Below are 27,617 nucleotides of genomic sequence, written 5' to 3' on the forward strand. Positions count from 1 at the left end.
CGCACTTGCCTACCATTCATGAGGCCCTGGGTTGGATCACCAGCACCGAAAAAAATAATTAAATAAATAAATAAAATCTAAAAATTTGTTATGTTCCAAACCCTATCCTAGGCTATTGAGAATATAAACACAACTAAAAGATTTCTCTACTTTCAGTAATTTTTAGTCTAATAACAGATATGCAGATAGAATGTGCTAAGTGTTTTAGGAGAAATAGATGTCAAAGAAAGGTTTTAGGATATGATTGCATGCTCTTATTTGAATATGTGTATGTGTTTAACATTGTAGACTCTCCCATCTAAGAAGCCAGGCAGAGATATCTTTCTCAAATATCAGGAAGCTTTCTTTCCAATTTCCCCAGCCAGACTATTATGGTTTAGATGTGAGGTGTCCCCCCAAAAGCTCATATATGAGATAATGCAAGAAAATTTAGAGGTGAAATGATTGGGTTATGAGAACCTTAACCTAACCAGTGTGTTGATCCCCTGATAGGAAGTAACTGAGTTTGACCGTAGGCAGGTAGGATGTGACTGGAGGAGGTGGGTCATTGGAGGCATGCCTGTGGGGTATATATTTTATGAGTTGAGCTTAGACTCTCTGTCCATTTCCTGGTGCCATGTTCCCAGCTGCTTTCCTTCTCCCACACCCTTCTTCTGTGATGTTCTGCCTCCCCTGCAGCAATGGAGTTGGCCATGTATGGACTGAGACCCCAGAAACCCTGTGCCCCCAAATAAACTTTTCCTCCTCTAGAATTAGTCTTGCCAGGTCCTTTGGTGACAACAGTGAAAAAGCTGACTAAAACCCAGACGGTCTTTTTTCCTGCTCCAGTCTCCTCACTGTATGGCTAAGGGAGGATGCAAATCATTCAAAGTAAGATTAAGTTTCCTATTTAAGGAGATTTTCTTGCATACTAAGTAAAACAAAAGGATTGTAATTATGCAGAAGTAAATGACTATAGGGGCAAAGTGTTTACAACTAAAAAGACCCAAAGGAAAGATTTACTGTAGTTAAAGATAAATTTATCAATATTCTTTTGCCTTTTTTGATGGTCCCAACTTCCATTTTCACTCAATCTTGACCTCTTTTAAGATACCTTTGCTCTGTAGTAACACAACATCATTCAAACAGCCTTAAATTAAATGAAAAAGTACATAAAACTGATATTAAAATGTAAAATATTATTTAACAAAGTTCCAATGTTTATTGGGGTATGTTATCTGGCAACTGCATAAAAATTCAGAAATAAGTAAATGATACTTGCCTTGACCATTTTATTGCCACTCTAAAGGTTAGTTGGCAGCTATAATTCACTTAGTACTGGCTTAAAAACTATTTGCTAATCAAATTCTGTTCACGGCACTGGAGTACAGTCACCATGCAAACTACAGGCAGGGAAGATGTTTGTGACATCCCACCCTGGCCAAGGCTGGGAGTTGAACCCTGGACCTTGCACATGCTAGGCAAGTGGTCTACCACTGAGCTACACTCCTGATCCCAATGTGTCCCTTCTTTGCTAGGACAAAGTAGGGATTATACTAAACAAAAGTAGCATCTGGAAGTTGTAAGAACTGCACAGATACATTGGTGACTACACACAACAAAGAGGCAGACTTTGTGGTGTGAGCCCAGACAAACTATCTACAAAGAACAAAAATTCAGTAATCCTTGGAAGAATACAACAGATTCAGTGTCACTTCCAAAAGTCATCTAAAATGTCCATGTCTTAACCAAAAATTACAAGACATGCAATGAAACAGACAATATAAATTGACATTGAATGGGTTCAACTATTGAAGTTAGTAACACAAATTTCAAACTATTATAGATATATTGGAAGAATTCAAGAATAACATTTTCCAAACAATTATAGGTTAAAAAAAAAAAAAAAAAAAAAAGGTCTCATGAACAGATACAGAATCTCAACTGTGAAATGGAAACTATAAAAGAATGGAAACCCTAGAAATGAAAAGTGCAACTGAAAAATGCATTTTGATAGGATCACTTCACCAGATTGGAGATGAAAGATTAGAATTGGAGAACTTGAAGAATGGAAATTACCCAATCCAAAGATCAGAGACAATATTAAACAGAATACACAAGATCTTAGAGAACTGCGTGACAAAATCAAAAGGCCCAACGTAAATGCAGCTGAAAATGGAGAGATACTGATGATGTAGTACATCCAGGGAGAACAATGATACCATTAACAGTTGGCCTCTCATTAAAAAAAAAAAAAAAAATGGGGATAGCTGGGTGCAGGGGTGCAGGGCTGTAATCCCAGTTACTTCAGAGGCTGGGATCCTAAATTGAAGCCCCACCTCAGCAACTTAGCTAGACCCTGTCCTCCCAGAATAAACAAATTAAAAGAACTGGGGATGTAACTCAGTGGTAGAGGTGTTCCCTAGCATGCAGGAGGCCCTGGGTTTAATTCCCAACATTTTAAAATAATAACAGGGATAGGAGACATGGAACTGTCATATTCAAAGTGCTGAAAGAAAAACTATCAACCAAGAACTCTATATCCAATTAAACTAGTCTTCAAAAATGAAGGCAAAAGATATTTTCAGATAATAAAAAACCGAGTTTGTCACTAAGAGATCTTCACTACAAGAACCATTAGCATTCTTCAGACTGAAGGAAACTGATACGAGCTAGCAACCTGGGTCCAGAGAAAAGATTTTTAAAAATTTCCTCGTAATTTCTTTACAAGAAACACTTTAAATTTTTGTTTAAAGTAAAGTTTTAACACTGTCTATAGATGTCATGTATATGACAATAATAGCACTAAAGATGGAGGTAAGTAGAAATATAGTTACATGATTGCTATATTTTACCAAAAGCAATTCTGTGTTAACTTAGAGATAGGAGTAGCTTAGAGATGGCTACTGTAATTCCTAGAGAAAGCACTAAAAAAATTAATGTTAAAAATATATCGCTAGAAAGTCGATACAGTAATTAAACTGATTACTAAAAATTATTATTTTCTCTGTGCTGATGTGTGTGCATGAGGTAGTGGGGATTGAACCCAAGACCTCACACATGGTAGGCAAGTTACACCTCAATCTCCTAAAAATTACTTAATTAACACAAAAGCAATCAGAAGATAATAAACAGATGAACAAAAGGCAAATGAGATAAAAGCAAATATTACTATATCCATTATTACATTAAATAAAAATACTCAAATGGCAAACATTGCCTAACTTGATTAAAAGAGATGTACTTTAATTATAAAGACAAAAATAAATTGAAAATAAAAAATAGAAAAAGATACACTTGCTTACTTTCTCCTCCTCGCTTTTCATACTCTTTCTTGCGCGTACCCTTTCTCTTTCCCTTTCTTTTCCTCTCATTTTCTCTCTTACCCTGCAGGGAGAATCTGTTTGCTTAATAAACTCCCTTATATGAAAAAAAAAAAAAAAAGAAGTGAACTTCCCAGACAACACAGAATTCAAGGCAAGAAGTGTTACTAGAAACAAAGGATATTTCATAATGATAAAGTGTCACAGAATCAGGGAGCTATAATAACTATACATGTACATAAACCTAATGTCAGAACTTCAAATATGCAAGAAGTTACAAATTTGATCCCTACCTTAGGCTATATTAAAAAATTTCTTCAAAATGGATCACAGCACTTAAATATGAGGTGGAAAACTAAAGAACTCCTAGTAGAAAACATTAAAGAAAATCTTTGTGACGTTGGCTTAAACAAAGATTCCTTTAAAAAACATACAAAAAACTAATAAACTAAACATCAAAATGAGGAATTTCAGAGGGGGAACAAGATGGCAGCACAGAAGTATCTTTCATGTGATTGAGTTTAAAGAGTCAGGGCAACAAAGGAGAAATTATTCCAAGGTGAGGCAGGCTCACTGTGGCCCAAACACTGGCCATGCCACTGGGTGTGCAGACTGAGGGCCTCTGGAGCAAGTGCACACCTGTCAGCATAGTCTGCACACTTGCTGAAGTTTGGTTCAGAAAGGCCCCAAGTGGCTCTGGCTTTCATCATACCCCTGGGCTACAGATATAAAAAGTCTATAGGGTAGAGAGCCCTGGCTTTGTCTAGGAGATCCCTGCCCCCAGTACTGAGGATCAACCCAGGGTTTTGAGTTTGCTAGGAAGTATTGTACCTCTTGAACTACACCTCCAGCCCTTTTTGTCTTTAGACAGCATCTTGCTGAATTGGTCAGGTTGGCTTTGAACTTGGAATTCTCCTACCTCAGCCTCCACATAACTGGGATTACAGACATGCACCAATGCACCCAGATAGGAGAATTTTTTTTTTACTCTCTCTTTTTTTCTTTCTTTCTTTCTTTCTTTTTTTTTTTTTTTTCTGGTCCTCTTCCATCTATTCTAACTTTTGCTATTTCTCATTTTTTCTACTGTTAGTTTATTTTTATGCTTTAGTTGGATATTTTCTCTAATTCCCCTCCTTTGCTATTCTCCAGTTATCTTTTTAATTTTGAAAATATCTTCATTAATCTTACTTTTATTAATTTTTTGGTGGGGTACTAGGGATTGAACCCAGGGCTCCTCTACCACCAAGCTATGCACCCAGTTCTTTTTATTTTGTATTTTCAGATTGGGTCTCACTAAGTAGCTTAGGGTCTCATTAAGTTGATAAGACTGGCGTTGAACATGTGATCCTCCTGCCTCAGCCTCCTAAGATTACAGGCATGTGTCACCATGCCTGACTACTTTTATTAATTTTTAACTTTTTTATCTATTTGATATTATTTTTGGCCCTTTCTTTTCTATTGTTATTAATGTTGCAGTTGTTATTTTTACTTGGTTTTTACTGTATTTCTATACCTGGTTTGATTTTATTATTCCTGGTACTGCTGTTTGTTTTCTGCTTTCTAAGCAGTGCTGGGAAAATTCAGTACCTGGAACACTTTGGGTGGATTTTTATCACTCCCTGGTGCAGTTAAGAGATACTGTGCCTTCTTCCAATCATAACCTAGTCCTACTCAAGCCTTGGCAGTTGAGTTTAAAAGATAGATAAGGGAGATAAAAGCCCCTTGCTGATGACCTGGCCATAAAAAAGACAGGGAGGGCCTGAAGTCCCACTTGGACAGTGACCCCTATAGCAATAGCAAAGAGAAATAACAGTGTGGGCATCGGATCTTCATGGAACCTTAGCATAGGTCACTCCTATATCCCTTCAGACTGCACATTACTAACAAGACTAGAGAAGTAATCACAGAGGATGCCCTCTATATACAACACACACCTACCTTAACTACTAGAAGAACCAATTCTTGCAAGATCTACAGAAACAATACACACTGGGTCACAACCCACTAATCACAACCCACAGTGAAAATATACCATAAAGTCCATTTGGAATTAAACTCAACACTACAAAGTAAACTGATATCCCAGGGCACATCATCAAGAGGGCTTACTTAGAAAGCCCTCACATAAAAGTGAAAGAGCTATTCATCTTAAAAGATGTGCCAATCTCAACATAGAAATGCAAGAAGTATGAGAAAACAAGGTAACATGACTTCTCCAAAAGTAGATAACTCTCCAGTAACCAATTTCCAATAAGGGGATGAAATTCTATAGAATTCAATGATTTTTTTTAAATAATAAATGAATTAAACTATTATATGAATATACAACTGAATGAACTAAGAAAGACAATGCAGGATATGGGAAAGTAATTCAATAAAAAAACCAAAGATTTTGAAAAAGAATTAAACAGAAATTTTAGAAATGAAAATCTCTAAAAGTCATATAAAAGCTGCTGAAAGCCTCACCAAGAGACTATATCGAGCAAAAGAAAATAATATCAGGTCTTGAAGACAAGACTGATGAACTATCATATCAGGCAGAAATAAAGGAAAAACTTGGGAAAGAATGTACAGAACATAAAAGATCTATGGGATATTATTAGAAAACCAAATTTACATATAACTGAAATAGAAGAGGGAGAAGAACTACAGGCTAAAGGGACAGAAAACCTATTCAGTGCACCAAGAGCAGAAAATTTCCCAAATCTTGGGAAAAACATGGACATCCAGATGTAGGAGGCATTTAGAACCCCAAACAGACAACACCAGGAAAGAACCTCTCTTTAACATATTACACTGCCAAAAGTACAGAATAAAGAAAAAATATTAAAAGCTGCAGGAGACAAGTGTCAAGTCATACATAAAGGAAAACTCATTAGAATAAGAACAGATTTTATAGTAGAAATTCTGAAGGCCAGGAGGGCATGGAATGATGTACTTCAAGCCCTGAAAGAAAATATTTGCAAACCTAGATTACTGTACAGAACAAGACATTCCCAAGAAAAGCATAAACTAAAGGAATTCATCACCATTAAACCAGCATTATGGAAGACACTTAAAGAAATCTGACAATCAAAAGAGGAAGCAGAAACACAATCATCAGAGGACAGAGGAAAATAAATCTCAGAGTAGATAGGCAAGAGAATTAGGAAAGAATTAAACATAATTAATACAGTAAACCATCAAACATCTAAGGGAGAAAAAAAAGAACATAGATTATTTTGAAACAACCAGAAGAAAAACAACAAAATGACAGGAACAAGTGCATACATTTCAATAACTACCCTGAATACAAATGGTCTTAATTCTCTAATTAAAAGATGTAGACTGCTGAGGATGTAGCACAGTGGCAGAGTTCTTGCCCAGTATGCATGAGACCCTGGCTTAATCCTCAGTACTGCAAAAAATATATAATAATTAATTAAAAAGATGCAGACTGGCTAACTGGATTAAAAAACAAGACCCAATATATGCCACCTGCAAGAAACTCATTTCCTGGCAAAAGATGTACAGAGACTGAAAGTAGAAGAATGAAAAACAATATTTCAAGCACATGGAATCCAAAAGTAAGCAAGAGAAGCTATATTTATATCCAACAAAAATCAGTCAGAAGAAACAAGAAGGTCATTTAAAAGGAACAATCCATCAAGAGGATATAATAACTGCAAATATATGTGCACCAAATATCAGAGTACCTGTTTAAACAAACACTACTGCTCACATAGGGAGAGTAATAATATTGAGTGACTTCAGTACCACATTCTTGCCAACAGATCATCCCAATTTAAAAAAAAAAAAACCAAGAGAGAAACAGAGTTCAATTACATTATAGATCAAATGAACTTAACAGACATGTGCAGATTATTCCATTCAACAGCTGCAGAACCCATATTTTTTTCATCAGCACATGGAACATTTTCCAAAACAGATCATGCAAAGCAAGTTTTAAATACAATTCTTGTGCCTTATCAAATCGTAACACAGGAAATTAGAAATCAACAGCAAAAGAAATTGTTGAAAAAGTTCCTAGAATCAAATGAAAATGAAAACACCCACCAAACCTATATGACGCAATAAAAGCAGCAGTTAAGAGTGAAGTATGTAGATACAAGTACAAACATTATTTTAAAAATTAGGTTTCAAATAATCTAAAAATGTACCTCAAGGTCTTAGAAAAACAAGAACCAAACCCAAAATCAGGAGAAGGAAGGAAATAATAATGATTAGAACAGAAATAAATGAAACAGACAAAAAAAAAGTTAGAAAAGATCAATAAAACAAAAAGCTGATTCTTTGAAAAGATGAACAAGATTGAAAAACTAACCTAAAGAGAGATTAGATAAAATAAAATAAAATTAGAGGTGAAATGGGAGATATTATAGCAGATACCACTGATATCCATCGAATCCATTAATTCGATGAAAATAAATTCAAAACTACAGAAGCAATGCACAAATTTCTAGACACATACACCTACCAAAATGAAACCAAGGGGATATTTTTTAAATTAAGTAGATTAGTAATAAGCAATGAAATTGAAGCAATAATAAAAGTCTCCCAAAAGAGGAAAAGCCAAGACTGAACAGATTTATTGCTGAATCTTACCAAGCTTAATTTTGTTTTGTTTTGTTTTGTTTTAAGGAATGGACTCATCTTTTAATGACAACCTCAGAATAACCAAGTTCACAGAGATCAATGTATACGTCAGAAAGTCAATTCAATAATTTTCAATTTTAAAAAACCTGCTTTTTGCACAGGGCATGGTATATCCTGCATACATAAGAAGTCAAATCTTACTCAGAAAGCTGCCCAGAGGGCAGGGAACTAGAGGAAGGCCAGGGGAGAAAGTTCTACAATTCAAATATTTCAATTCCCATTAAACCTGCCTTCATCTCCACCAAAGTCCTAGACCATAGTGAGACCCAAAGACTCCAAGTCTTTTGGATAAGGTTTGCTCCCTTTTCCCTGGATGGAGTTTAGACAGCCACTGAAAACATTTGTCTCTAGACTCTGCCTTCTATTTTCTGTACTTTACCAACAGCCATTCTAATCAACAGCTTTTCTTTAGAAATTTCATTGTGGAGAGTCTCCCAAAACAGAAAAACCCAAGACGGAACAGATTTACTGCTGAATCTTACCAAACGTTAAAAAATTAAAAAAAAAAAAAAAAAAAATACCCTAATACCAATGCTCTTCAAACTATACCATAAGATAGAAAGGGAAGGAAACCTTCCAAACTCATTCTATGAAGGTATTACCCTGCTACCAAAACCCGAGAAGGACACAACAAAAAATACACTATCAGCCAATATCCTTGATGATCATGGATACAAAAATTCTTGATAAAATATTAGCAAATTGACTTCAACAGCACATTAAAAAGACATACATATGATCAAATAAATTGGTTTCATTCCAAGGACTTAAGGATGGCTCAAACATGCAAATCAGATGTAAAACAGCACATAAATACAGTCAAGGATAAAAATCACATGATCATCTCAATAGATGCAGAAAACACATTTGAGGAAATCTAATATCCCTTCATAATAAAAAACCTGAACAAACTATGTATACAGAAGGATTATACCTCAACATAATAAAAGCTGTATATGACAAGGCCATGGCTAACATCACAATGCATTCATTATGATGAAAACCTAAAAGCATGTCTTCTAAAATCATGAATGAGACAAGGGTGTCTACTCTCATTACGCTAATTCAATATAGTGCTTGAAATTTTAGCCAAAGCAATCAGGCATGAGAAAGAAATAAAAAGGATATAAAAAGGATCCTTTTTAAGGAAGAAGTCAAATTATTTCTGTTTGCAGATGTTGTTATTCTATACTTAGAAAACCATAAAAACTCCATCTAAACACTCTTAAAACATAAATTTAGGAGAATCACAGCCTCTGGAACAGGAGTCCCGTGTTTCTCCTTTGCTAACAAAGCAATAAAACTACTTTTTCTTTTTTCTCAAAACCATGTCATCATTATTGGATTGGCGTGGGGTCAAGGATCGAGCTTTTAGTAACAAACTGGCAACCCAGATGGGACCCAAATGCAGTCCCAACTCCAGCTTTCTTGGGCAGGCCTGGCACTCCAAGCAACCCCATTTCCATGCTGAAGATACAAGGTAACTGGTGAACTTGTTGAGAGCCCACTGCTGAAGAGTTAGGAGGCAGGTGAGTTTGCCTCAGGCAGAACTAGAGGACCTATTCCTATGAGTAAAGAGAATAACTGAGGGAGCAACCAGCAGCTCAAAGCTCCTTTTGCTTCAGGGAACTCATGCCTTCTCTCCCTGGATAGTAAGGATTGCTCCATCTTTGTCCACTTTAAGAAAAAGAAAACTGAACACAGTAAAGTCATAACACCCTTGGCCATCTGAAACAGGCCTGCTGGATGTTTAAAACTAAAAACCTGCAGACCATAGTCAAGGAAGCAAAATGGCCAAGAAAAAAGTAACCGACGTTTTGGCCCTTTCCCTCTAAGGTCAGCTAGGACCCAGAGAAAGATGGGACACCTCTAACAGTCCTGCCACTCTGCATGATCCCTGCCCTGTGTATGCCTTGTTCAGCCATACACCACTGCCACCACGGACCTGTGGACGGTCCCTGTCTGCCTGTTAGAAGGTAAGGACTTTGGGTCACTTCCCCACAACTTCATTCCCTCTCAGCAGAAGCAGCTTGGAGGTGTTGTTGCCCATTTTTCCATGGAAATGAAACGTAGAAACTCACAATGGTGAAATGTAACATTGGTCCACTTTATGCTTTGAGTACAAACCTTGCTGCTCTGCTACTGCAACTTATTTTTAAAATGACATATTTCGTTCTCTTCTTCCCTCCTTCTCCCTCCCTAATCTCAGGGAAATTGTATTACCCTTCTTCCCCATCCTAGACAGAGTTATCTGTCCTTGAACACCCACCCACCATAGGAAAGGAGCAACTCAAACTTCAAGGGCAATACCAAAAGTTTGTTTTTGTTTTTGTTTTTTGAGGGGTTTTGTAAGGGATTTTTGTTTTGTTTTGGTACCAGGGATTGAATGCAGGACCACTTAACCACTGAGCCACATTCTCAGTCCTTTTTTATGTTTTATTTTGAGGCAGGGTCTCACTAAGTTCTTTAGGGCCTCACAAAGTTGCTGGCTTTGAACTTGTGATTCTCCTGCCTCAGCTTCCCTGCCTCAGCCTCCCAAGTTGCTGGGAGTACAGGCCCAGAAGATTTAAGATTTAAGAAATGACTATCTCCCAAATTAACAAGTGATTTACAATTCAACAGAGAACACCTAAATTGTAGCCTTTGAATCACCTCTTTAAAAGCCATTTCCCCTGATGGGGAGAATCACAGCTTCTGGGACAGGAGTCCCTTTTGTTTCTCCTCTACTAGCAAAGCAATAAAACTTCTTTTCCCTTTTTATAAAAAAAAAAAAAAAAAAAAAAAAAAAAAAAAGCCCTGATAAATTCAGCAAAGTAGCAGGATACAAAATCAACATACAAAATTCAGTAGCTTTCCTACACACCATTAATGAACTTGTTGAAAACAATAGCTTAAAACAAAAAAGAAAAATTACAACTAAGAAAGGAGACGAAAGGCCTCCACAATGAAAATATAAAACACAGAAGAAAAAAAAATTGAAGAAAACACTAGAAGATAGAAGGACTTCCCGTGTTGAAGGGTTGGGAGAATTAATGTTGTTAAAATAGCCATTACTGAAAATAATTTATAAATTCAGTACAACCTCCATAAAAACACCTATGTCATTCTTTACAGAACTAGAAAAGACAATCTTAAAATTCATATATATGGAAGCTCAAAAGAACGCAAATAGCCAAAGCAATCCTGAGCAAAAAGAACATTGCCGGAGGCATCACACAATACCAAATTTCAAAATATACTACAGAGCCACAGTAACAAAAACAGCATGGGATTAACATAAAAATAGATACATAAACCAATGGAATAGAATGGAGGACCCAGAAATAAACCCATGCATCTACAGTTACCTGATTCTTGACAAAGATACCAAAAACAAACGTTAGAAAACACAGCCTCTACAACAAATTGTGCTGAGGAAACGTACAAAATGCCACTAGATTCCTCTCACCCTGTGCAAAAATCAACTCAAAGTGAATCAAAAACCTTCATGTATGACCTGAATCTGTGAATCTACTATAGGAAACACCACAAGATATTGGCCCAGGCTACAATTTTCTTGATAGGACTCAAACAGCTCAGGAAACAAAAATAAGGATTTACAAATGGTAGTACATTAAATTAAAAAGCTTCTGCACAGCAAAGGAAACAGGACAACCTACAGAATGAAAGAAAACCTTTGCCAGCTATTTATCTGACAGGATTAGTATCCAGAATATATAAAGACTTAAGAAATTTAACAACAAAAGAACAAATAATCCAATCAATAAATGAACAAATGATCTGAACAGATAGATACCTCTCAAAAGAAGAAGTACACACTTGTAATCCCAGCAGCTCAGGAGGCTGAGGCAGGAGGATCACAAGTTCAAAGACAGTCTACGCAACTCAGCAAGGTTCTAAGCAACTCAGTGAGACCCTGTCTCTAAATAAAATACAAAAAAGGGCTGGAGATGTGGTTCAGTGGTTAAATGCCCCTGGGTTCAATTCCCAGTACCCGCCCACAAAAAAAGAAGTATATACAACCTAAAAATACATGAAAATATGCTCAACATCTTCATCTTTAGCCATCAGGGAAATTTAAAAAAAAAAAAAAAACACTACATTGAGATTCCATATCACTACCCCAGTCAGAAAGGTTATTATCAAAAAACAACAACAAATACTGGTGATGATGTGGAGAAAACAGAACCCACTGTTGGTGGGAGAATAAATTTAGATGAGTATAGCCAATATGAAAAACAGTACGGAGGTTCCTCAAATACCTAAAAATAGAACTACCCTATGATCTTGCTACACTACTCCTGGGTATGTATATACCTAAAGGAAATGAAGTCAGCAAACAAAAAGAGATACCTGCATACCCATGTTTACTGTAGCACTATTCATGATACCCAATAAATAAAATCAGGTAGGTGCCTATCAACAAATGAATGAATTTTTTAATTCGCACACACAGACACACACTGGAATATTGTTCCCCATAAAGAAGAACAAAATCATGTCATTTGCAGGAAAATGGATGGTACCAGAGTACATCATGCTAAGCAAAATAAGCCAGATACAGGAAGACACAAGTTTTCTTTCAAGTGTGGAAACTTTAAAAAAAAAAAAAAAAAAAAAAGGTCTGAAAGTAGAAGAAAGTAGAAGAGAGAGGGGAGGCAGAGAACAGGAGAGGAAGAGAGAATAGTAGGATAGATATGATCAATGCATAATATATACATGTATGGAAATGATACATTGAAACTCATTAATTTGTATAATGTGTTAACAATTGTAATTTTTAAAAAGAATATCTTCCATTGAGTAGGAGCTTTTAATTTTGGTTAAAATTTTTGATAGATATTTACAAGACCAAACAACACTACTCTGGTTTAGTCTGAGATTTTCAATGTTACTATGGAGAAAGAAACATTTTTTTAAGACCTTGTTTTAAATTGAAAATTCAAAGAGCAGGTGGAAGAAAATTCAAACCATTAGGTAAAGAAGGTGAAAAAAGAAAGAATCAAACAAACAATACAATCACTCCCATCTAAAATGATTTTGAAACTCAAATTTCAAAAGCTCAAAGCCAATCTAATGCTAAGAAATTCAGCCAACAAACTGCCAATTAGCAAATAAATACAGTCATTAGAGATGAAATTAAATCTATAAACCAGGCTATAACTCCAAAATGTATATACTTAGATTTTCAACAAAATAAGGAATCATTTCATTTTATTATTATTTTTTTAGTGTAAACAAATGGGATACATGTTTCTCTATTTGTACATGGAGTCAAGGCATACCATTTGTGTAATCATAAATTTACATAGGGCAATGTTGTTTGATTCATTGTGTTATTTTTTCCCTTCCCCCAACCCCTCCCACCCCTCTTTTCCCTCTATACAGTCCTTCCTCCCTCCCTCCTTACCACCCTCCTTATCCCTAACCCTAAACCTAACCCTAACCCTAATGCTAATCCCTCTCACCCCCCCTTATATGTCCTCATCTGCTTATAAGCGAGATCATTCATCCTTTAGATTTTGAGATTGGCTTATCTCACTTAGCATGATATTCTCCAATTTCATCCATTTGCCTGCAAATGCCATAATTTTATCAATCTTCATTGTGGAGTAATATTCCATTATATATATATATATATATATGCCACAGTTTTTTTATCCATTCATCAACTGAAGGGCATCTAGGTTGGTTCCACAATCTGGCTATGGTGAATTGAGCAGCTATGAACATTGATGTGGCTGTATCTCTGTAGTATGCTGATTTTAAGTCCTTTGTGTATAGGCCAAGGAGTGGGATAGCTGGGTCAAATGGTGGTTCCATTCCAAGCTTTCTGAGGAATCTCCATACCAGCAATGTATGAGTGTACTTTTTTCCCCACATCCTCGCCAACACCTATTGTTGCTTGTGTTCTTGATAATCCCCATTCTAATTGGGGTGAGATGGAATCTTAGGGTAGTTTTGATTTGCATTCCTCTTATTACTAAAGATGTTGAATATTTTTTCATATATCTGTTGATTACTTGTAGATCTTCTTCTGTGAAGTGTATGTTCATTTCCTTAGCCCATTTGTTGATTGGATTATTTGTATTCTTGGTGTAGAGTTTTTTGAGTTCTTTATAAATTCTGGAAATTAGCGCTCTATCTGAAGTATGAGTGGCAAAGATTTTCTCCCACTCTGTAGGCTCTCTCTTCACATTACTGATAGTTTTCTTTGCTGAGAGAAAGCTTTTTAGTTTGAATCTATCCCAGTTGTTGATTCTTGCTTTTATTTCTTGGGCTATGGGAGTCCTGTTAAGGAAGTCTGATCCTAAGCCAACAAGTTGAAGGTTTGGACCTACTTTTTCTTCTATAAGATGAAGGGTCTCTGGTCTGATTCCAAGGTCCTTGATCCATTTTGAGTTGAGTTTTGTGCAGGGTGAGAGATAGGGGTTTAATTTCATTCTGTTGCATAGGGTTTTCCAGTTTTCCCAGCACCATTTGTTGAAGAGGCTATCTTTTCTCCATTGAATATTTCTGGCCCCTTTGTCTAGTATGAGAAAATTGTATTTATTAGGGTTTGTGTCCATGTCCTCTATTCTGTACCATTGATCTACCTTTCTATTTTGGTACCAATACCATGCCATTTTTGTTACTATTGCTTTGTAATAGAGTTGAAGATCTGGTATTGCGATACCCGCTGTTTCGTTCTTTCTACGGAGGATTGCTTTAGCTATTCTGGGTTTCTTATTCTTCCAGATGAATTTCGTAATTACTTGCTCTATTTCTGTAAGGTACGTCATTGGGATTTTAATTGGAATTGCATTGAATCTGTATAGCACTTTAGGTAGTATGGCCATTTTGACAATATTAATTCTGCCTATCCAAGAACATGGGAGATCTTTTCATCTTCTAAGGTTTTCTTTAATTTCTTTCTTTAGTGTTCTGTAGTTCTCATTGTAGAGGTCTTTCACCTCTTTTGTTAGATTGATTCCCAAGTATTTTATTTTTTTCGAGGCTATTGTGAATGGGGTAGTTTTCCTAATTTCTCTTTCTGAAGATTCATCACTTATGTATAAAAATGCATTGGATTTATGAGCATTGATCTTGTAACCTGCTACTTTACTGAATTCACTTATGAGTTCTAAGAGTTTTCTGGTGGAATTTCCAGGTTCCTCTAAATATATAATCATGTCATCAGCGAACAGGGATAGTGTGAGTTCTTCTTTTCCAATTCGTATCCCTTTAATTTCTTTGGTTTGTCTAATTGCTCTGGCTAGAGTCTCAAGAACGATGTTGAATAGAAGTGGTGAAAGAGGGCATCCCTGCCTTGTTCCAGTTTTTAGGGGGAATGCTTTCAGTTTTTCACCATTTAGAATGATATTAGCCATGGGCTTAGCGTAAATGGCCTTTACAATGTTAAGGAATGTTCCCACTATCCCTATTTTTTCTAGTGTTTTGAGCATGAAGGGGTGCTGTATTTTATCAAATGCTTTTTCTGCATCTATGGAAATAATCATGTGATTCTTAACTTTCAGTCTATTGATATGGTGAATGACATTTATTGATTTCCAGATGTTGATCCAACCTTGCATCCCTGGGATAAAACCCATTTGATCGTGGTGCACTATTTTTTAATATATTTTTGTATGCAGTTTGCTAAAATTTTGTTGAGAATTTTTGCATCGATGTTCATTAAGGATATTGGTCTGAAATTTTCTTTCCTCGTTGTGTCTCTGTCTGGTTTAGGTATCAGGGTGATATTGGCTTCATAGAATAAGTTTGGGAGGGTTCCCTCCTCTTCTATTTCATGGAATACTTTGAGGAGTATTGGAATGAGCTCTTCTTTAAAGGTTTTGTAGAACTCAGCTGAGAACCCATCTGGTCCCAGACTTTTCTTTGTTGGTAGGCTCTTGATGACCTCTTCTATTTCATTGCTTGAAATTGATTTATTTAAGTTGTGTATGTCCTCCTTGTTCAGTTTAGGTAATTCATATGTCTCTAGAAGCTTGTTGATGTCTTTGAGGTTTTCTGTTTTGTTGGAGTATAGATCTTCAAAATAGCTTCTAATTATGTTTTGTATTTCACTCGTGTCTGTTGTGATATTTCCTTGTTCATTCCGAATTTTAGTAATTTGAGTTTTCTCCCTCTTTCTCTTTGTTAGTGTGGCTAAGGGTTTATCAATTTTGTTTATTTTTTCAAAGAACCAACTCTTTATTTTCTTAATTTTTCCAATTGTTTCTTTTGTTTCATTTCGTTGATTTCAGCTCTGAGTTTAACTATTTCCTGTCTTCTACTACTTTTGGTGTTGGTCTGCTCTTCTTTTTCTAGGGCTTTGACCTGTAGTGTTAAGTCTTTTATTTGCTGATTTCTACTTCTTTTGTTGAATGCGCCCCATGAAATAAATCTTCCTCTAAGTACTGCTTTCATAGTGTCCCACAGATTTTGATATGATGTGTCTTTGTTCTCGTTTACTTCTAAGAATTTTTAAATTTCCCTCCTGATGTCTTCTGTTATCCATTCATCATATAATAGTGTATTATTTAATCTCCAGGTATTGGAGAAGTTTCTTTTTTTTATTCTGTCATTTATTTCTAATTTCAATCCATTATGATCTGACAGAGTACAAGGTAGTATCTCTATCTTCTTGTAATTGCTAACAGTAGCTTTGTGGCATAAAATATGGTCTATTTTAGAGAAGAATCCATGTGCTGCTGAGAAGAAAGTGTGTTCATTCTTTGTTGGATGGTATATTCTATATATTTCTGTTAAGTCTAAATTGTTGATTGTGTTATTGAGATCTATGGTTTCTTTATTCAATTTTTGTTTGGAAGATCTATCCAGTGGTGAGAGAGGTGTGTTAAAATTGCCTAGTATTATTGTGTTGTGGTCTATTTGATTTCTGGAATTGAGAAGGATTTGTTTGATGAACATGGATGAGTCAATGTTTGGGGCATAGATATTTATGATTGTTATGTCTTGCTGATTTATGCTTCCCTTAAGCAGTATGAAATGTCCTTCTTTATCCCTTCTGACTAACTTTGCCTTGAAGTCCACATTATCTGAAATGAGGATGGACACTCCAGTTTTTTTGCTGTGTCTGTGTGCATGGTATATTTTTCCCCATCCTTTCACCTTTAGTCTATGGGTATCTCTTTCTATGAGATGAGTCTCTTGCAGGCAGCATATTGTTGGATTTTTCTTTTTAATCCAATCTGTCAGTCTATTTCTTTTGATTGATGAGTTCAGGCCATTAACATTCAGGGTTATTATTGTGATATGATTTGTATTCCCAGTCATTTGACTCATTTTTGATTTTTGACATGATTTGATTTCTCCTTTATTTGGCTATTCCTTTGGGCTAGTTCCTCCCATTGCTGATTTGCATCGTTGTTTTTCATCTCTTCCTCATGGAATATTTTGCTGAGAATGTTCTGTAATGCCGGCTTTCTTTTTGTAAATTCCTTTAGCTTTTATTTATCATGGAAGGATCTTATTTCGTCCTCAAATCTGAAAGTAAGTTTTGCTGGGTATAAGATTCTTGGTGGGCATCCATTTTCTTTCAGGGTTTGGTAAATGTTGTTCCAGGCCCTCCTATCTTTTAGGGTCTGGATTGAAAAATCTGCTGATATTCTTATTGATTTCCCCCTGAATGTAATTCGATTCTTTTCTCTCACAGCCTTTAAAATTCTGTCTTTATTTTGTATGTTAGGTATTTTCATAATAATGTGCCTTGGTGTGGGTCTGTTGTAATTTTGTATATTTGGAGTCCTATAAGCCTCTTGTACTTGATTTTCCATTTCATTCTTCAGATTTGGGAAATTTTCTGATATTATTTCATTGAATAGATTGTTCATTCCTTTGGTTTGTTTCTCTAAGCCTTCCTCAATCCCAATAATTCTTAAATTTGGCCTTTTCATGATATCCCATAATTCTTGTAGATTCTGTTCATGATTTCTTACCATCTTTTCTGTTTGGTCAACTTTGTTTTCAAGATTAAATATTTTGTCTTCAATATCTGAGATTCTGTCTTCCAGGTGTTCTATCCTATTGGATATGCTTTCTATGGAGTTTTTAACTTGGTTTATTGTTTCCTTCACTTCAAGGATTTCTGTTTGTTTGTTTGTTTGTTTGTTTTTTCAGTATCTCTAACTCTTTATTCAAATGATTTCTTGTTTCCCATATCTGCTCTTTTAACTGTTGATTGGTGTGATCATTTAATGCCTGCATTTGTTCTTTCATCTCCTCATTTGCTTCCCTGATTGTTTTAATTATGTACATTCTGAACTCCCTTTCTGACATTTCTTCTGCTGTGCTGTCATTAGGTTTTATTGATATAGTATCTAGGTTTGTTTGGGACATTTTCTTCCCTTGTTTTCTCATATTGGTCAGATGTCAGTGGGACTCTGAGATATTGCAGATTTCCTTTATTGGCTTTATAGTGTCCCTGAGATTTCCAGTGTATCACCTCTCAGCCTTCAATAGCCTGAAGTCTAGGAGGAACTTGATAATGCAGTGCTTCCAAAGAAAGCTGCCCCTAGCCTGCTACTGGTCCCAGGGCTTGGAGCTGGCTCTGTGCAGAAAGGCTCTCACTGGGCGGTCTGCTCCGAGAAGCTGGCTGTGAAAGGAGCCTCCACCGGAGGGAGCAGAGCTGCTTGGGGAAGTCCCTGGCTGCCCTGTCCTGGTCCCTGAAGCTGCCTGCGGGCTGGAGCTCGCCGCTGGCTCCGGGACTTGGAGCTGGTTCTGTGCAGAAAGGCTCTCACTGGGGGGCCTGCTCCAAGAAGCTGGAGAAGCTGGCTGTGTGGAAGGAGCCCACCACCAGAGTGAGCAGGGCTACCTGGGGAAGACTCTAGCTGCCCTGCCCTGTCTGATAAGCCGCCCCTATCCGGGCATGCCACCCAGGCCGAGCTTCACCCCGTGGGGGAGACTCACCCCACGGCTCTATTTTAGCCCGAGTCTCTCAATGCCTCTCCTTCTGAATCCTGAGTTCTGGAGTGACTGGAGATGCAGTCACCCTCTAGTCCGCCATCTTGGATCGTCCCGTGGAAAAAGCCTGCCTCACTTCATTTTAAAAGAACAAGAAATTATTAAACAAATGATAAAAAAAAATGAAAGTGCATTAAAAAGAACATTAATTAGATATCTTGGGTATGAAAACATATGGTCATTGAAGTACAAAAAAATTCAATAAGGTCGACAGGGGGTTGGAGATGTAGCTCAGTGGTAGCGCATGTGTCTAGCATGTTGGAGACCCTGGGTGTGATCCCAGCACCTCAAAAGAATAAACAAACAAAAATCCAATCAATGGAGAAAACAATTTATTCCAGATTTTAAAAAAAAATAAATATGGGGAAAGATTTAAGGATCTTATCTTTCCTCAGGAAACAGAAAAGGTATTTCTTCAAGCACAAACCATGCAGGAAAATGTGAATAGAATCTAAGCTCATTTAAACCTACCACTTCTATAGACAAGATAGTAGAAACAAAGTAATCAGCTACAGAATGAAAGGTCATTGCAAGGCATAGCTAACAAAGTGTTATGGTTTAGACATAAAATATCCCCCCAACCCCAAATACCCATGTATTGAAGGCTCAGACACCAACACAGCAGTGATCAGAGGTGGAACTTTTGGGAAGTGACTGGATCATGAGGGCCCTGATTTCATCAGTGGAGTAATTCATTGAGAGCTGAATGGACTACTGGAAGGAAGTAAAACTCATAAGAAGAGAGACCAGGTTGAAGGAAGTATGTCATGGGGATGTGCCCTTGGGAACAATACCTTGTCTTTGGCCCTTTCCTCTCTCTCTCTCTCTACTTCCTGGCTGCCCTGAGCTGAGATTTCCTCTGCTGTGCCCTTCCACCATTATATTCTCCCTCATCTCAGGCCCAAAGGAATCGAGTGAATTGACCACGGACTGAAACTGTGAGCCACAATAAATTGCTCCTCCCCCCGGCCCCCAGTGTTTTTTCTCAGACATTTATCACAGTGATGAAAAGCTAACACACAAATTGTTTTCTTCTTAAAGACTATAAATCAATAAGAAAAAGACAACTCAAGAGAAAAACAGGCAGGAAGGCTGGGAGAAAATATTCAGAAGGGAAAGCCAATGATCAATTCACATTTTGAAAGATGCTCACCAGTAATCAGAAAAATACAAATTAAAAATAATAGATCTCAAATTGACAAAAATTAAAAAGCTTAACCATGCTGAGTTTTAGTTAGACAATAGGGAAATGGAACTCTCTTATACCTTCCAACATAAATTCCAAGAATCATTTGGCAAAATCTAGAAAAGCTGAAGATGTGCATACCCCACATGCTAGCAATTCCATTCTCAGGCATATACTTCAGAAAAGTTTGGCACATGTGCCCAAGTAGATAGGAATAAGAACGTTCACTGAAGCATCATCTGTAAAAGCAAAAAAGTGGAAAAAACCTAAATGCTCAGCAGCAACAGAATAAAGAAAGAACTCTGGTATTAACATACAATGGAATATAGATTCATACATGTAATCAAAACATAAGACATGATGAGAAAAATAAAAACAGATTCAGGATAGTGATTACCTCTGGGAAGTCATAGGTGGAGGGGATTTAGAATGGAGAGGGGCACACAGAGGACCACAGTTGAGTAGGTAACCTATCTTTTATAAAATAAGAAAAAATTGGGATCAGAACAGTAGGTTGGAGGTATAGAATACATGCATTGCTATTCCCCAGATTTCACATATTTTTTTTAAATGTTAGTTTTCATATTCTCAAAAGGTTATTCTAGGAGTAGAATATCGTTACCACCAAAACAAAGGCTAAAAATAGGAAAAATAATTTCAAACTCTTTCCTTATAAAAAAACTTGGCTTTCAAAATGGAAGAATATTGTGTAAAACTGAAGTCTTAAAATTCCATATACTCCACTGATCTGGAATTCCAGAACTAGAACTTCTCTCCACATTATATTTCTTATAAAACAATAAAAAAAAAAAAAATAGAAGAGCTCTCTGTTATCACCCACCCCCACTATTTCTCTGTACTGACAGCATTTTGTGTTTGCAGATGAGTTAGTCAACTTGGAGATGGAAGCCAGGGCCTCACACATGCTAGGCAAGCTCTGTGCTATTTAGGCCCATCCTCAGCCCAAGAAAGTCATATTTTTGGCTACAAGTTCACAGATGCTGGCAAGTAGGATCATAATTCTAACATCTGCTGTCATAGATCACCCTTAAAACTAAGTAGTCTAAGATTATACTCTATGGTTTTGCAATTCTGACAGCCTGGAAACAAGTATCTAAAATTTTTGGAAAGCTCATTCTTAAATAAAAACAGCCAAGTGTTTTAGCTAGTATTTTGGTTTTTTTTTTTTTTTTTTTTTTTCTTGCTGAGACCAAAAGACCTGAAAAGAACAATCAGAGGAGGAAAAGTTTATATGGAGATACACGGTTTCAGAGGTCTCTCCATGGACAGCCAGCTCCATTCCTTGGCGCTTGAGGTAAGGCAGAACATTATGGCAGAAGAGTGTTGTGGAGGGAAGCACCAGGAAGCAGAACGAGACTAAGCTCAGCTCACCAAACGTATACTCAAAGGCATGCCGCCAATGACCCACCTCCTCCTGCCACATCCTACCAGCATGTAATTACCACTCAGTTAATCCCTGTTAATTCGCTGATTGGATTAAGGCTTTCATAACCCAATCATTTCACCCCTGAACCTTCTTACATTGTCTCACACGAGATTTTGGGGGACACCTTGCATCCAAACCATAACACCAAGTCTTATATCAAGAGTATGGTCAGAATTTGAGACTTCCCCGTGTTTTTTCAAAGTAAACTCTAATTTAGCATAGATAATCCCCAAAAGGCCATTCTTCCTCTTAGGGGCAGAAGAGAGTATGGGGCTGGTCACATAACAGTTCCTTTCCACAACTTTGGAGAAGACAGGCCTCAAGTCTAGGCCTACAAGCTCCTACAACTACTCAGTCTTATGGACAAAGACTGGGTCTTATGGACAAACCATGCAGGTAACAGTCCTCTAAGTCACTCAATCATACTGTAAGTGAATACTGTGTGTTTAAGGGGGGGAAATGCTTTAATCTGCTTTACAGTATTGATAAGTGAATTTCACACCAGACATGAGCAAGAGTACATACTACAAAAACAACATATAACTGTCAATGTCAAACGACATATAACTTTGATCACCTAGCTGAGGCTGTTTGTCAAGTTCCTCCACTAGGAAGTGGATTTTTCTCTTTTCACACTACAATCTTGGAAGGAAGTTACTAAGCACAGCCTACTTAAGGAGTAGGAAATTATGTTCCATCTCCTTGAGAGTGATACATTGTTTTAGTCAGCTTTTTTGCTGCTGTGACTAAAAGGACCTGACCAGCACAATCATATAGAAAGAGAAGTTTATTTGAGGGCTCATGATTTCAGAGGTCCTAGTCTTAGAAGGATAGCTCCATTCCTCAGGGCTCGAGGTGAGGCTGGACATCATGGAGGAAGAGTGTGGCAAAAGAAGCAGTTCACATCATCAGGAAGCAGAGAGAGAGAGAGTCTCCTCTCTAATATATACCCCATAGCCACGCCCAAATTCCCACCTCCTCCAGCCACACCTACCACTTCAGTTACCATTCAGTTAATCCCTATCAGAGGATTAAATCACTGATTGGGTGAAGACTCTTACAAGCCAATCATTTCTCCTCTGAACCTTCTTGTACTGTCTCACACATGAGCTTTTGGGGGACATCACATCCAAACCATAACATGTATTTATCTATATAAATCATTTGGAATTCCACATGGGAGTTTGTCTACTCTCCCACATTTAATCATTTGGTCATTTATTAACATTAATATGGACTCACAGATAATTATTGTATACTTTAGGTTATATTCAAATACTTCTTTTATCATTTTGACCATTGGAAGCTCACTGGGAGCTCTTTCACTTGGCTCCTGTGACTCTTTAGCACACTTCCATTTTATGGTAAAGGGGTTTTTTTAGGAGTTATTTGTGTTTGTTTTTGAGCACTCCCTTGCTTTATGGTATACACATGCTGCAGGCTCCTTTTGTATATTTTCTTCCCCAGTCTTACAATCAACCCTATCTTCAAGGAGTCCTGGTTACTTAAGTGCTAGGTGTACTTGTTGCTACAAGGTTGTCATTGTATCTGAGTAGTATCCGTTGGCAGGGCTAGGAAATCCATGCATATTTACCATCCTACAAATGTCTATGTAACTACAAATATTTCCTATATGAACCCATTAGTATCTACATCAAGCTAAATATGAATTAGTACTGATACCCCCAATTCTAATCCATACCACAAGGGTGATGCTAGCCCTTCTCCCTTACTTTTTTTGTATCCTCCCCTTTCAACAGTGAAAAATCTGAAATCTTCAACTTTTCATCTTAGAAAATTATAAAAATAAGTGGATTTATGTTTTAAGAGACACCCACTTCATCAAATAACCATACTATTCCACTTGCTCATAATACCAAGACCCTATTAATAAAGAACTTTAAAATTTATAGTAAATTCACTCAGATCTAAAGTGATCTAAAGCTATGCTTTACAAAATTTTTCAGATCATGGCTTACACAGAAAACACCTCCTGGGGCTGGGGATGTAGCTCAGTTGATAGAGTGCTTGCCTCGCAAGCACAAGGCCCTGGGTTCAATCCCCAGCACTGCAAAAAAAAAAAAAAAAAAAAAATTAAAAACATTAAAAAAAAAAATACCTCTTACACAGCCCACTGACATAAAATGGACACGGTTACTCAAGGCTGGAGGCAATGGCTCAGGTACTTGGGCCTCAGGAGGGTTAAGGGACCAATATCTCTGTTAACTTGAAACCCATTCATATCACCTGGAAAGTGCTAACTAAAGTAACATAATTCTAACAACTACAGATATTTCTGAAATTATAAATCATATACTACTCCTAGAATGTGAAAAACAAAATCTGAGGTTAAAAAAAGAAAGAAAGAAAGAAAGAAAGAAACACAATACATCAAGCCCACATCAACTGCTGAGCCTCCAAGGCTAACCTCTACATCTGGAAATTCATAGCAGTACAGTCTTGAATTGGGGGAATTTTTTTTTTTTTTTCCTCACTCCTAACCTGGATTCACAGTTGAGGATTTTAATGCAAAGCTCCTTGACCCTCATTTACCAAAACTCTAAAAGTAATGAATATTTTCTAACCTTACCACAGTTTAAAGCAAAAGATAAAATTCCCCAGCCCACTTCCACAAGGCAGTGTGCTAATCATACAGCTAAATATGAGCCTTAATGAGGTTTCTCAGTTCCCATTAGAATGCCTAACTTACAATCTGCTAGTATGATTTCTAAAGGAGATGAATCCAGTGTAATTCAACAACAAAATATCCACAATACAGGTCCTGAAATTCCTAGACAGTTCTTCTCAAAAGCTCTATAAAGAGGTTCATAATTTGTGTGTGATTCCTATGCTATGATTTTTCTGCAAATAGAGAATAAATTTGTGTAACTTATCTCAAAATAATAATAATAATAATAATAATACCCTATTGAAAATAATGATATTTAAGGATGTTGGGAAAATTGTGTAGTACACTCTCAATGTTACCCATTAGATTATGCCAAACCCGGAATATGAGCACTCAGATCAGATCACCCCGGCCCCTGGTGGAACTACTTTCAGAACTGCCTCTTTTTTCATAGCTTCACCTTTCACTGAGAGACACTTCGGAAAACTGCCTGATGAAACCTATTGTTAGTTCTACCACAAGGGCAAGGCCTATGTGTACTCATTATTCAGTACTCCGTATAAGAAACTAAGGCAGAGAACACTTTACTTCCTTTGAGAAATAGGTAAATTTTGTTTTCTTTAACCATATCCACCATACTTCCTTTTTCATTTTTGTTGCCAGGTAGCTTAGAGTAAAATTTACCATTGCTTTGTAACAACTATTTATGCCCTGGTAGTTTATGTATTAGGTATTATACCTAATACCTTAATACCACATACTATGTCATATTTCTGATTGTTGATTTGTTTTTGACCCCTTCCTTACCATTTTACTTGTGCAGTTTTTCATTCTGAAAAACACTTCAAATCCTCCTTGGAATAAAGGTAGTATAGCAAATATACATATAATCCTATTGTTAGTATAGTTGCTTAATCTTTGAAATAATAACCCAAATAATGACTTACAGTCGGAAACAAGTTAACAGAAAATTTTTTTTTACTAACTTCTTATGTAAGGCATTGGAACATATTCTCCAAAATAGAGAGGAAACAATAGATGAATATCATTTTCTCATAAGGTTGACAGACTTTAATTCTCAACTACCAAGAGACAGTACTTTAATAATTAGATCCCTTTCAAACATCCATTTTCTCTAGACTCATTTCTGTGCACCTCCTTCCCTCGTGATAAACCTTTACCTCTTAACTGCAGGAACCACGCAGGTGGTGGTTAGACAAAGAGTAACAGTCTTAACCAATAATAATCAAGAACACTGAAAACATACTCAGAGCAAACATCCTGTCTTGGCAAGGGGAGAGAAAAACTAATATTAACTGACCACTACCATGTGGCAGATGATGTGCGGGGCACTTCATATATTCCACTTCATTCAATCTTCAAAGCAATCCAGGATGAAAAATCCAAAGCTCAGAGATTAAATTACTTGCCTAAGAATGCTCAGATATTTAAATGGAAGCCTCTAACTTTACACCACAGGCGGTCTGGCCCAAAGCCCTGCTCTGTCCATTCCATCACTCCTTATAAATAACCATGCTGTTTTTATAGCTTCTTATCAGCACACCTAAGCTTGGGAACCTTGTAAAGTGGGAAAACAATTTAATAACCCTTTCTGCTAAGATAAGGACCCAAGGAAGCTACTTAAAATGCCTTTCTGTGGAGGAATAGTCAAAACCCAGTTGTTCTTCCAAAACTGTTCCACTGTACTGTCCCTTAATGTTTTCTTCATCTGAGCTTCTCCAGCACTTGGTGCACATCTTGTCTTTCCAAATCAAAACTTCTTAAATACCATCACCTCGCTCTTCTATTCTTCACATCATAGTAGATATACAAAAAGTATCAAATGAATGGGAACATTCAACCTTGAAAGGAAAGTTACTACCGGATATGTAATATCTAACCTCTAGAGCTCCTTTTCTCAAAAAGCACTGATTCTAAGTATTTTTCTTTTGCGCATAGGAAGAACTCCCTCCCACAGCATGCTCTCTGAAAAACCAGAAGAGTTCTTACACATAAAACTAAAACTACTTACCTAAGCAAGGTATCAACCATCTCTGAACCCTCCCACAAGGAAATAGCCCTGATTCAATTGATACTTTTCCTTGCATTTCCCAGGATAGCCTTGTTCTGCTGTAAGAGTCACAGAACCAAATCCTATGCAACAATGAGGATTTGGGGAAGGGAAGCAGGTGCTGGGGATCCAACCCAGGGCCTCACCCATGCCAGGCAAGCACTCTACACTGAGCCAAATCCCCAGACCTTGAAAAGCTATCTCTAATAAAAACGTTGAGTAGAATGGAGCTAAGGACAAAGAATTGAAAGGTCCTTATCTTCTAGCTGAAAGGGTTATTAATTGTTTTCCCACTTTAAAAGGTTCCCCAAGTTAGGTATCTAACAAGAAGTTATAAAAACAGCATTGTTGTTTATAAGGAGTGATGGAATGGATGGAATTCAAAGGTCCAGCTATCAGATTTGTATCCCAGCACATTCTTTCATTCAACAAATATCTATTGAGGACCTGTAATGTACGTGCCAGCCCTATTTAGGTGCTGAGGACATAACAGTGAATAAGACAGGTATGAATCTCTGCTCTCTTTGTGGTGCCATCATATTGAGGAACAAAAACTAGGAAGAGTGGGTAATATGTTGGTTGGCAAAATCCTCCATATAAAGAGGAGACTGAAAGCAACAATATAAAATTCAATACAGAAGAAAATACAGCACTTTATATTTGGAGTTCAGTAAGTTAAATGAATAGTTATGAATGGGAGTAGGCATACAACATTAATCAGGTAATTATACATGCACTGTGTACACATCATAGACTCTGTTGGGTATGGGGATCTGAAGTCCCTAATCTCAAGAAAGAGAGACAGACAAGGCCAGAGCAGTAAACAGTGTGATAACTGACCAAAGTTTATACCATGTATTATGGAACCCCTTACTAAAGGTACCCAACCCAGAGGCAGGAGGGAAAGGGTAGTCAAACATTCTTTCCTCATGATAACATCCAAACTGTCTTGAAGGCTTTGTTTAGGCAAGGAATGGGGTGCAGGGAGACAGGCCATGTAAAAAGAACAGCACACACAAAATTAATATATGCAAGTTGTTTCCTAAGGGAACAGCCCAAATCATAGGAAAACTATGTTTATCATTCCAAAAATACACACTTCACACCTTATCTGTTAGGGAGTCACCCATAGATTTTATATGGGAAATGACATGATCAAATGGTGTTTTGAAAACCACTCTGGCAGCAGTTTGGAGAAAAGACTACTCATAAGGAAAACTGGCTGCTGCAAGTGACAAATGACAACAATCTGAGCTTAGCAGAGGGGCATCCAAGGGGACAGATTTGAGGGATGTGAGTGACAGAATCAACAGAACTTACGACTCACTAGATTTAAAAAGATGAAGGCTGTGACAGTAAGA

At 36.9% G+C, this 27,617-nt stretch overlaps 1 protein-coding gene across 3 annotated transcripts in view; it reads right to left on the reverse strand.

The window, feature by feature from the left end:
• SLC16A10 (solute carrier family 16 member 10) overlaps positions 1-27,617 on the reverse strand; it is a 121,550-nt gene that overhangs the window by 44,276 nt on the left and 49,657 nt on the right. Inside the window, exons 1-2 of one of the 3 annotated variants that reach the window (XM_079148425.1) lie at positions 20,507-23,600; positions 20,251-20,348 (exon numbers count right to left, since the gene is read on the reverse strand). The exons of the other annotated variants lie outside the window; for them this stretch is intronic. Of the exons in view, the coding sequence (XP_079004551.1) occupies positions 20,251-20,305 (55 nt within the window). The 5' untranslated portion in view covers positions 20,306-20,348; positions 20,507-23,600. Of the gene's footprint in view, positions 1-20,250; positions 20,349-20,506; positions 23,601-27,617 lie in introns of those variants that run through there. 3 annotated transcript variants of the gene reach the window in all.

This window comes from Sciurus vulgaris, assembly GCF_902686455.1.
Source record: "Sciurus vulgaris genome assembly, chromosome: 7".
NCBI lineage: Eukaryota > Metazoa > Chordata > Mammalia > Rodentia > Sciuridae > Sciurus > Sciurus vulgaris.